Source organism: Blennius ocellaris (assembly GCF_963422515.1).
Source record: "Blennius ocellaris genome assembly, chromosome: 7".
Taxonomy (NCBI): domain Eukaryota; kingdom Metazoa; phylum Chordata; class Actinopteri; order Blenniiformes; family Blenniidae; genus Blennius; species Blennius ocellaris.
In genome coordinates, this window is record NC_137656.1 from 20,307,204 (window position 1) to 20,319,843 (window position 12,640).

The 12,640-nt window shown below is 43.2% G+C and overlaps 1 protein-coding gene across 1 annotated transcript in view; it reads right to left on the reverse strand.

Annotated features, from left to right (window-relative positions):
* The window catches only part of pdlim2 (PDZ and LIM domain 2 (mystique)), a 34,422-nt gene that overhangs the window by 13,217 nt on the left and 8,565 nt on the right, over positions 1-12,640 (reverse strand). The window contains exons 2-6 of the mRNA XM_080499565.1: positions 12,158-12,285; positions 10,176-10,327; positions 7,466-7,535; positions 6,877-7,028; positions 5,474-5,537 (exon numbers count right to left, since the gene is read on the reverse strand). Of these exons, the coding sequence (XP_080355691.1) occupies positions 5,474-5,537; positions 6,877-7,028; positions 7,466-7,535; positions 10,176-10,327; positions 12,158-12,250 (531 nt within the window). The 5' untranslated portion in view covers positions 12,251-12,285. The remainder of the gene's footprint in view (positions 1-5,473; positions 5,538-6,876; positions 7,029-7,465; positions 7,536-10,175; positions 10,328-12,157; positions 12,286-12,640) is intronic.

Below are 12,640 nucleotides of genomic sequence, written 5' to 3' on the forward strand. Positions count from 1 at the left end.
TTGTTCTGTATCAGACTCGTTTAAAGGTTCAAGTCTTACTACTTAGGTACTTTCTCACTCAGATTATAACCTGCCTGATATTTAGAGCTCAGCTCTTTATAAACTTAAAAGCTTGAATCACAAATGGCACGACGGATACTTTGAGACCATGAGAGAAGCCAAAGCAGTCTCATGCGTCATACTGTAGGTGGTCTGAGTAAGGCTCTTATCCACACTGCCACCAAAAACTCAGACTTTGATTCATCCCTTCTCGCGTCTCTGAGCACTTATTTACACACGAAGGGCGCTATGAGCAACACAGTTTTTTCACCTCTATTAAATTCCCTGTGTGGCTGACTGCAGCAGCATATCAAGCTCATTAGACATCTGGAGTCCATTATAGTGAGGAGAGGAAAAAGAAACGGAGTGGACTTCTTGATACTTCCAATTTATGGCCGACCAGATGACAGTCACTCCTGAGACCAGCTGAATTCCAAGTGTGTTGATAAGATAGTCATATCAAGCTGGCAGGTTTCAATACGGCACCTTATCTTTTCAATTGTCATTCAATAAAAACTCCTTGACAAAGAAGATACTGCATGAGCCTATATATACTTTATTGGTCTAAGTGAAGGAGTGCAACCTAACAATCATTTCAACAAGAGTTTCCACTAATGACTAAAACATAAAACTTAATGTCAGCAGGTTTAGCATTTATAGACTCACTGCAGTAGAATTATTTTCCAGAGTTTGCTGCAGATGTCATTCAACCTGCTAGGAAAATATGATTTATGACTAACAAATGTAGCCCGACCAACTATTACCCTAAAACGTAGGAGTTATTCTCTGTGAAACCAGAGGAACATATACGAATGTGTATATTTTTTTTGGCATGAATACACTGAGGGGCAGTTATACTCGTCAATCCCTTGACAACAACCATAGGAATGTTGACATATCGCTCAACCGCCTTCGTAAACAGCACCAACTAGTAAAAAGGGCCATCTCTCTCAGCCAAAGTTCCCCCATAAAACTCGCACGAGCCACCGTCCCTCAAGTGCACCCGGGGGCCTGGAAAAGCCCGGGGAATCAAAAGTGCCCCAGTTTGCTTTTCCACTCCGGGGGAAAGAAAAACAGGCCTTCTGATCAATCAGTGGGGATGAGGAGAGGCATGCTGCCCATGGAGCGGCCACAATGGACCCCAAGCTTAGCGTGAAAGTCCACGTGAAAAGGCCTCACACTGTCCCATCACAGAGCTCACTGTGCAGAGGAGGAGAAGAAGAAAACATCCCTCCGCTGTAGCCAAAGCCAGCGCAGCTCCCCGGACACTGGCTTGGCTTAACGTAGCATGGACATGCCAAGCCAAACAAGAGGCCCACTCATGTCGGACCTGAAATAGTGCATCATTCCAAGCAGTCATCAAGTCTACAGTATGCATGCCTGTATAGACTATACTGTAGGTAAGACACATTTACATCTAAATGTTTATTAAAAAAAACAAAAAAACTAAAATTCGATATGCAATCCAAAGTTTAACACGCAACTGCTATAAAATCTGTGTCTATTTTTGAATCTAAAGCATTTATTACATGGCTAAAGCAATGACCGCAGCTTTGCACTGCAGTCCACCACAGCCCCCAGAATAGAGACCAAAGCAGGCTGGCCTGCTGTGAGCACGATGATGGACAGGACTTTGAGGGGCAGAGGAGTTCTGGATGGATACCTACCCAGCCCTTTCGGATAAAGAGCTTAGTGGCATGTGATACAGCCAAGGCCAGGTCACCCAATTTAGCAAAGACAGGAAAGATTTGGTCTGTACTGGCGCAAAACTGTGTGTCACCCTGCTGGAGCTACCCATCCTACACAAGGAGGGACATTTATAAAGAAAACTCCCTATCCCAGCACAGGATAGGCGGTCGTTAAGGCAACCCTCAGGAACCTCAACGTGCAGCAACTGCAAACCCAGACACACAGCCTGGTTGTAATGGCCTAGTGACGGATTGCATCTTGTGAAAATCAGTTTGGTTTTGGCACTGCTCAGGGCAACACGGATCCTGTTGTGGTCACTTTCTGATGATATAAACAGATGCTCTGAATCTTGACAGCCTCCAGCCAGTTCAGATACAATCACTGACTGGGCTTTCAGGAATTTTGGTGGTACGTTGCTTCTTTTGACATGGCGTTTAGCACAAAGATATCAAAGACTAAACGTATCCAGTGACACCATGACGAAACATAACGATCCACAGTGTCACATTATACTCAGAACTTCCTACAGTGGCTCTATACCTTTTGCTCTAGCAATACACATGAGACTTATTTGGTTTTCTTGACTAGGTCCATCATTTTAAAGCAGAAATGTGATATTTATAGTGGGAGCAGAGCTTCTTGGGGGGTCTCGGGGACAGACTCCCTAACCCTGGGGATCTCTCAGTCATTATACACATATATGATTAAGAGATAAGCAAACCAGTGCCGATCAGGCTTATACATGTTTAACTAGTCATGCAATACTGGACAAATGTCAGAGGTGCCAAATGTCCTAATTTTATCAGAGGCACTATGCCCAGTGAGGAGCTTCTGCTCTTATGCATTTTTACATTCTCGAACCTGTTGGCAAGTTCTTAGCAGGTAAAAGAACAAAACATTGAAAATACAATGCAATTTTCTCGGCGAACATCATAGCCCAACTGTCCAAGCCAGACATCCAATTGGTCAAAAAGGTTGACATTGCCAGTATGACCACACACCTTATACTGACAACTTTGGTTCAGACCAAGATACAAGTCCCTTATAATCCTGTTTCTAAACACCATTCATTGCCATTCCAGATGCACTGCATACATTTCTTGAAGGAAAAACATTTTGGTGGCACAGGCAGTTCGGTTTTATGTGACGAGGATACAGGACCATTCAGAGTGGCTTAAGTAAAGTTAAGAAAAAATTAAATCAGTGGGCTCCCTGGTGTTCAGCCTGCTCCATCCCAGCCCCCATTACACAACAACCAGCCTTGTGAGACGAGGGGAAAAGCAGCCTTCGACAGCATCTGCCATCACAACCACTATTGTACACAGGCCTTTTCTCAGGATACCCAACACCCAGGAAAATGGAGGATCCTGTTGCGCATCCCACTCTGTGTACTCAAGGAGCCAAACCTGGGGTGGAAAAGGCTTTTAGGAGCTTTTCATTGAGGTTGATCACCTGATACAGCAGCTCTCTGCACCTCTCGGCCAGGACAGAGGCCCTTGTCATGGAGGTTCCACATCTCCATGCTCACTGGGATGCTGTGTTCCTGCCAGCCCAAGCAGCATAATGCACAATGTACCCCGGGCAGGCCTCTTCTCAGCCATTTCCCCACCGAGTGCTCAGAAAGAACTCTGCTTACTAATCACGGCATTGCGGCAGGAGGATCATCAAAACTTTAAAACTGAAGTAGAGATCTCTTGGTGGAAGGGGGTCAGCCTAAACCAAAAACTGTAATCCACCAGGCTGATTCAAGTCACACACAATGAACTGAGAACACAGGCTTCCAGAGGCTACACAACAGATTCCAATGTTAGAAAAATGTGAGAAAGAATACATTTTAAAATGGAGAGGAGAATTGGGGAGAAGAGGTGATTCCATAAATACCACAAACATGCAAGACCGTCCCATCAGGAATTTAGAGAGCTGGCTGATTGAGCCCTCTGGCACAGCACAGCCCCCAATGTATTTATGGGTATCCCCACTTCCAGTTACCTCTATCATGGTTTGCAGGCAGCCAAATTATATCTCCTCAGTGGGTTCTTGAATGTGATCTTAGACCATCTGAATCCCCATTTTAGCTATATAGTGTTGATTTTACATCAGTAAAAAGCAATACGACCAACATGGAGGTGTTTATTTACTGCAGTGGCCAACTTTTTCAGTGGGGCCGCGCCAAAACCCGCCCCACGACACCCCAGCATAGAAAGTGTGGTGGAATCACCAAGAAAAATCCAAAATAATGACATGAAGTATATGTGCCGACTAAATAAACAATTCTTTGAGACTAAAAACACATTCACAAGGCAACAAAAGTTTGGCATTCAGACAATTAAAAGTAACCATATGTGGGGAAGAATCAGATACATAAATCCAGTTCAACGTGTCCTAAGACAACTCGGAAACAGACGACTCACCATGAGGATTAACATTTGTTATCACCTACTGAAGGCTACAATCAGCTGGGACCCACATTCACAGTGGCAATCGGTGACATACATTGTTTTGGATGAAAGCTTATCAATGACTGTCAAGAACTAATGATTGCATCCTCAATTGACCCATTTCACTCAGGTTATATCATGACTGTATCAGTGCCACGCAGCGTACGAGACCAAAACGGCTCCGACGTCAGACCAAAGCCTCAGATACCAGACACTGCTGTGCGTGACGCTACATCTGAATCCCATTTAACATGTGAATAACACAAAGAATGCCAAACTCGAACTAAAATCCTAAAACTGGACCTTCTCAGCCAGCTGCCTCCCAGAAAGAATGCTTGAATGTTTTGAAGTTCAAACCTCTGCATATTTATCTAACTTTTTGTAATGTCCAGAGATACCAAAAAAATGGGTGGAATTCTTTGTGTCGCTACCAAAGGGCTTGTATGTTTTTTCCTGCTGTCATTTGACATGTTCTGTCTTCAGTGAGACAAAATGCATGAGACCCGAGCATGAAGGCATAGCTCAAATAGCTCATGATGAACTTTCCCACAACATATTTTCTCTTTAACCCACCGAGGTCTCTATAGACGCCCAAATCCCCTTTCTTTGGTTTTGTAGCAGGAGCTGCAAAAAGACACAGCATAGTTTAGCTGCACTCTTTTGATAACCTCGAGGTCTGCATTTCACTTCCTTCCATTTTTTTGCCACTGACTGATTCCAACGAGAGTCCGTTCAGACAACTAAAGGTTAAGCCCACTATTATGATGGAAAGCATATCATTTTTTCCACTTAGAGCTCTGAATGAAACAGCTCCAGACTGTTGCTCAGCTTTATGCCAGATATTTTCAAAGGCTGACCTTTGAAGTTTGTACACTCCCTGCTATAAAAATGTCAAACCCTTTCTTTATCCTGCCTTCAGAGTGAAGTGCACATTCAGTGCATTGTCCACAAGCCCAGTCCAGGGCACCTTCTGTGGCATCAGAGACCAACAATTCAAGGCGGAAGGCGATGTTATTCTTGCAGACTGGACTACTGCAGTCAAAATAAATAGACTCCACAGAGCAAAGCAAAAAGAACAGAAAACTGAACTGTCTGGGTGAACTGCAGTCTAAAGCTGCAGCTACACGAGTTTGTATGATAGATTCACTCAGAGTGTGACTTTGCATACCTCTACATGCACCCAGACAGGGAGCAAAACACCTGCGTTTAATTAAACAACTATGGCTGCATAGCATTGAACATTTGTGAAATCAATTCTGTTGAATGCAGGAAACAATGAAAGATTAAAGGATTTGGTTGAAACCAACCTGTGACAAAGGTCTGGACAGCCTGTGACTCTTCTCCTCTGGTGACCATGAGCGCAGCTGTACACTGAAATATACGAGGAGAAAAACTGGTCAAAGACTCATACATATACAATTCTTTAGTTGGTAACATACAGCTCATGCATTGTAAAGCCAATAAAACAGTTTACATTTTTTTCCTGTACTGACTTAGGTGTTACTGTAATACCTTTATTATCTTTTATCACAGGTCAGAATTCAACTCAGATTATTTTTTTCTCTCATATTTATGGTATTTGTTTCCATGTTTAACATTTTACATGTAACGTTTTACAGATCGTTTGCCAATCTGAGATGTGCTGCACAAATAAAGATCAACTCATTGAGGAACCACATTTACCACCTTTAAAATCTATGCATCAAACGTATTTGGTTGTTGTCTTCCCAAATAGAAATTCAGTTTTTCAGATGGTTAAGCTCATTTCGTTAAAGTACTATCAAACACTGAGAGCCGAGCTTGACTATCAACAAAAACATACATCAATTTATCATTTCTACAAAATCAAGACGGTACATATTCATGGTGTCTTGTGAAAAACATACAAGTCATATGTAATTAGGATTTCACTGCCCTATGTCGTGCAATCATGGCCTTGAGGTTAGAGTAGCAGGCTTGTTTTTAACAACTAATTTGTGATTCAGATCTGCACACCACACATATTTAAGAATGATGGGGAGAAAAAAAAAGACAGTTTTGGCTTGTGCGGACAGGGCTTAAGGTTTACAACAACTGTAAATATGTGAATTGAAAAACCAACATGAATCCTGACATTTTCCCACTAAAATAGATGTTTGTGATTGAGAGCAAACTACAATAAGTGAAGTACAACAATAATGATAATGTGGATTAAAAAAAGTCAAGTGCTGAGCTGAAGTAAATGTAGTTTGAACTGTGACCCACTAAACGTTGTCCAGGACAGTTAACAAACGTCCAAACACAGAGAAAGTGTGGTGAACGTTCCACATTCTACCTTTTGTTAAAGTGAATGCAAACGGAGGAATGTGATATCCTGTGCATATCCTTTGTTACTACAGTACAATCCCGTGGCTCCACTTTCGGTCTGTTATTCCCGTACCTATTGACTCGCCCGTTGTGGAGTCAAGAGAGCACTTGCAGCAGCCTTTTGTTCAGATACAAGCCTATTTAGGCAGTGAATGGCTGGGTTTCTAAAAAAGCCCCAACAGTCCACACGAATCATGGAGTTCCAAAAAGTTTGTTTTTAACACCACGACCATGCTGAAAGAACTTCTCTCTGATATACAACCTCCAGGCTCATCTAAACTGCAACTCCTAAGTAACAAGAATTTATGTGTGCAAGTTCATTCTGCATTTTCCTTAACTTTTGTTGCAACAGAAATACAGCTACCTCTTGTTAATGTTTGTTGTGAGCTGCTCCTTCTTCCCATCGGGGCTGGCTGGAGGAATTGGCGAGTACGGTCCTGGGGACACAGATGCTGGGCTGTAGATGTTGTAGTCTCTGTAGTTCTGGTTCTCATCTCGACTCACTATTACGGCTTCCTACAGAACACATCAGAAGAATATGAGTGCATTAACATGCTGTGCACAACTTTATATTTGCTGCTGCTTGTTGGCCATGCAGGTAATAAAAGTCCCAAGTGGGAATAGCGTCTGGGAGAAGGCGGACACACACATATACAATCGGGTTAAACACTTTGTATTCAGCCATGTTTTATCCGGCACTTGGGATAGTCATTATAGCCTCAGAAATATCCATGGACATACACTGAACTATAATAATCTCTTAGACCGCTTCTATCCGAGGACATGAAAATGTCAAATGCGATAAACAGATGTGTGAAGTTTCCAAGAGTACACATTAACAGGCACACACTGCAAGGTCCTAAAAGGTAAAACCTTCTCATGAATCCCAGAGAAAAGTAGTTCAGTAATCAAGGCAAACTAAAGTAAATCTGCAGAGGAGCTTCAGCACTGACCTGGAAGCGCCCGGTGAGCTGTTCGGGAGTGCTGATGCCATTGGTCTGTCTCTGGCTCGAAGGTTCAGGTCTTAAATAGGCAGAAAACCACAGAGAGAAAATGACTGTTAACCGTAACAATATTAGACGACCCAAATTTTCAGTCTCCAGCCATGGATCTGGGAAAATGTTACATCTCGTTACTGCAGAACTTGAGAGAGAGAGAGAGAGAGAGAGAGAGAGAAAGTGAGCCAAGGATGTGAGATAGTTGAGTTAAATAAATAAGCAAAAGTATTTAAAATTAATTCAATGCCATTTTGGTAGAGTACAAAATGACATGTTAAAAAACCTGGAACTAAAATGCAGGGAGAAGGAAAATCCATTTTTGTAAGGACCATAAAACTAATGAACTGTGTCTGAAGTGTGGGGGAGTAGCAATAAAATAATTTTGATATCTGTGTTATGTTCTGCAAGTATGGGGCTGTACGTTTTCATGAATCCTGGAGATTTCAGATGTGGATACTCACAATCCTCCAAAATATGGGGGTAATTTAGAAAATACTTTCAGACTTTTGCTGTAATTTCAGAGCATTTCCATTATTGGATTTTTTTGGGAAGAAAATATGGGCTGTGTAAATGCCAATACAAACACACATTTGCCCCCCCCCCCCCGGCTGCAGGGCCAGAGCCCGGGGTAATGAAGCACACAGGAAGGCCTGGATGCCTGTGGTAAATCACCCAGAAACACACCTCGAGTGGCCTTGGCTCTCGGCTGCGTGCAAGTGAGACATGGCAAGAACACAGAAAATCATCCTGCATCCATAAGACCCCGATTCCCTTCAGAGGGATGCCAGTTTTTTGCAGGCCTGAAAAACTCGTTTTGCATTAAGAACTACATAGCAGCAAAAAAAAAAAAAAAAAAAAAAAAGTTCCCCCTTTTGTACAATGTTCACCCTGTGGCGTATCATTATGAACAGTGGAGGAAGCTGCGGCCTTTAGGCAATGAGGAACATTTTAGATTAGAAAGCAGATAAGCGCTTCGACTTCAATAAAGAACCTGAGGTTTTAGGTGTCTTTTACAGAAGATGGATTAGTGGTAAAAAAAATAAATAAACCTCGACTTCAAACCATAGTGATGCAAGACTGACATAAATAAACATTTGAAACCGGCCACTGCCGTTAGCGGTTCCCAGCTGTCACCGGAGACACCTGTCTCCTGTCACGACAGTGAAATTTAAGAATAATGCTAGTTTCTGAAAAGTGAAATAAAACACTTGATATCCAACCAGAGCCAAAGAAGACACACATCCATAAGGAGAAAAACTAATGTTACAACCTGTACTGGGGTTGTGTATTGCTTGAAAAGTTTCAGTAATGTGTTAATTTGCTCAATACATGTCTTACTTTCAACATATAAACATGACTAAAACAAGCTAATCTTATCAAATGAACCATAATTCACACGGAAAGTATCGAAGAGGAAACGCTATTGTACTCTGTTGGGGTAATAGTGTGGCAAAACTCCAAAAAAGGAACAACAGAATCACAGAGACAATTGTTTTGTTCAGAAAGACTGAACGCACAAGGCCTGTTTGCCAACAACCAAGTCCAAACACACTGAACAAAGCCCACTGCCAAGCTTTAAACAAAACAACTTATGGCGCAGTTTTATTTATTCAAAATACTGTTCTATCCATCTGCTTTCCATCTATAGGGTAATGTAGTAGTGGGGAAGCTATGACATCTGTCCCCTGTGTATTCCTGCAAATAAACAGTGAGCCATTCCCAGACCAGTGGCTGCAGCGCCGGTGTCATGGCCTCAAAGAGAAACGCCATAACCATGAGGACGACCCGTCCTCACGTCAATGCAGACGGACAGATGCTGAGCCGGGCAGAGAGTCCTCTCACCTGGACAAAGACCAGATTAAACATTAAAAGACTCCTACTATTTGATTACCATCCTCTGGAGGGCTTGTCTGGATATAATTCAGTTTGTTAATAAGCCTGACAAGTAACACTTACAGAGGAGCCTGAGAGAGTCTTGGTGCTGAAAACGAAGGGCACTCAACAGAGTGGGATTAAAGATATGGCAGAGCTACACAGTGGCATTGTCCCCGGCAGGCAGAGTAATGGTGTTGTTTCTGGCTCGGTGCGAGACATGAGGTCAGAAGGGAAAAATTCACTCACTTGGACATAGGACATCCAAGGAGGAAGTATGTGAAGTGTACGTGTGTGAGAGTGTGTGTGTGTGCATAACGGTGTGCGTTTGAATGCAATAAGAAACGAAGAGTGATGGTGGGCTAACAGTGTCAAGAGGTAAGAATTTAGGGAGGATCTTTAATCAAAATGCCAGCCAAGAGCAGTCCTGGCTCAACAGAAAAAGCATTGCGGTGGCCAATTCCCTGTCATCCAAATAAGGTCTTGGCCAACCTCTAAACAAGGTTTATTAACAGGGACCAGGGAAGGGAACAGTGTGGCTCTCCTACATGCTGGCATTTCCCCTGATTACAATCACTTGTTTTTTTGTACAGTACTTGAGCGGAGGAGTTGAACAGTGTAAATAAAGATTAAAGCTGCAGTGTTTATGACCTGAACTGTTAAGCCTTGCTTAAAAGAACCATTATGTACTGCACTACATGAATGGTTATGCATGTCAACCATGGGTACACAAAATTAAAAAAAACAACTGATTGCAGAAGAAAGTTAAGCAGGAGATATCATGCATCCATACCTCTCCACGAGCATCTGCAGATGAGTCTTGGAGTTCTTGATCTTGTTCTGGCCCTCCACGTTCAGCATGTCGGCAGTGTTTTCCCCATTGATCTCCAAGATAACATCACCGGTTTGCAAGGCTGCCTGCTCTGCCTTGCTGCCCCCGTTGACCTGTTGAAAAATTAAATGAGCTCCAGTTCGGTGCTACTGGCCCCAGGTCATGAAAAAATAACACTGTGGACGCTTTTCACCCGAGAACCATAAGCAGCTTTGCATCACTGGACTGTGTGAATATTTGGGCAAAGAGATGTAGAATTTTGAAAAATGAGAAAACTTGCAAAGCATTTCATAACATTCACATCCTATAAATACATTAGAATACATGAATAACTCAGTCCACCCAAACGCAAACGGGCACTAAAGGATTTCACTCAAAAACACGGAACAGAGACAGTGGTGGGCAACAGATTCATGACACCCTTGGGGAGAAATCATTAGTGTGACACTATTTGATGGTTTGACTGGGCTTAACCTTTGCAACCAGCCTCACCGCATGTCAAAACCAATGCTGTACCACCACATCAGAGGGAATTCCACACTAATGGGCCGCAACATAGCAGTCGTCAAAAAGTATGAGTTCCCGCAAAACGTTTGCCTCGCAATTAAAGCCAAAGACAGCCCATAAAACAAGGAATCCAAAACAAATCATCAGCAAGGATGAGAGACTCTTGGTATGGATGAGGGAGCGAGGAAAACGACGGTCAACATGGCGAGTTTAGAGGGCAGAGATGCCATGTCTGGGCCACTCCAGAGGCAATTAAGAGTTGCTGTGGTGACCCACAACAGTGCGTGCCTTTTCTGATCACGACACGCCTGGGTTCACATAAACCAAGATTAGTTGGAGGGGGGGGGGGCTCTTTTCCAGGGTCTGTGCCCAAGAAAAACAGGGACAAGCCATCTTTCAACCCAACAGGAATAAAAGAGGGCATCCATGTCATCCATCTGCCAAGCATCATTCGCTTTGGATGCCTCGACCCTGCGGCTGTTAAAACTGCCAGGGGGGAGGCGGCGGCAGCGGACTGAGACAAGCTGTTCTCACACTGGCCTTTCCAGACCAATTTCAGTGACACAGTTTCTGTCACTTCACAGAATATGTGGGACATCCGAGACAAGCAACCCCGTTGGGGTTGTTTACTGGAAAGCGGTAACAAAATCATAATTGAACAAATCATGCATGAGGCCCGTTTTTCCAGCACGAGCTGTTAAGTAAAGCCAAAACACTGAACACGTTTGAAGATGAAGGAGCTTGAAACTCCAGCTGTTTGAAGCCCTGGTGCCCTGCTATGGCTTTGCCGTAATTTATCCTTTTTATGGGCCGAGGAGCTACTGGAGGAATCTCACTGGAAGGAAAAAAAAAAATTTCTTCCAGGCTGAGGTGGTGATCTGCGACTGGGGTATGCGGCAGGCAGAACAGGGTGTCTCCGGTATGCCGAAGTTAGCCTGAGCAACGTTTCCTGATGCTGTTTACTGCACACTGGCTGCTTACAGTGGTATTGTTTCCGCTTCTTTTATTCCATCCTTTCTCTTTTTTGGAAACAGACTGGAAAGTATGGTCAGTTAAAAAAAAACAAACACACACACCAATTGTGCTGAATTTACTGACGCGTGTAGTAAAACACATAAAAATGTGCAACATAAAACCATGTTGCACATTTCACTCAGAGCAGGAACCTCCTCAACCTCCCACCTCAGCTTCCACCGTTACTGTAATCAGTGGTTTCCTTCTCATGCAATCGACTTCCATCCTATTCTAACAGGTTCAGTGGTCAAGGAAGCAGCGACGACGCAGCGGCCGCCATAAACAAAGACAAGAAAAGAGACAGAGGGTGGGAAGTTGACTTTGCATGACATGGTTTCGCAGCCTGTGTTTTGACAAAAACAGGGGATATGGTTTGATAAGGTGTGACCAGGTTCAACACCAGGGCAGCTGTTGGCATGTACCTTTGATACGGTCAACGCCTTTTTGAAGTCTCTTCCTCCGCATATTCTGAAGCCCCATGGTGAAGGACCGATCAGGTTCAGTGTAAACGCCATTGGATGATCGGATAAACACGCGTCTCGTCAAAGCCCTGAAAAGAAAAAGATGAAAATAATTATTATGCGATTAAACATTCGGCTGGTAAAAGGTTGGTACTCAGAGTCACATGTCCCGATAGCCAGGCCCAATATTGAGCAGAGGGTGACCATTTATATAAGCTGCCTTTCACCTCTAGCAGCACTTCCCTTCCCCTGACCCAAGACCCCTTGACATGAATTATGCAAGCACATTAAATAGGAATGGGAAGAATCCAAATGTAAAACACAGTTGAATATGGCCACTGAAGTGTCTGCAGCACCAAAAACATTCTGGACTTTCAATGCAACAATAAACAAACAAAGTCATACCAGCATGAAAATAGACATTTCTTTGTGGTCACTGTTGAG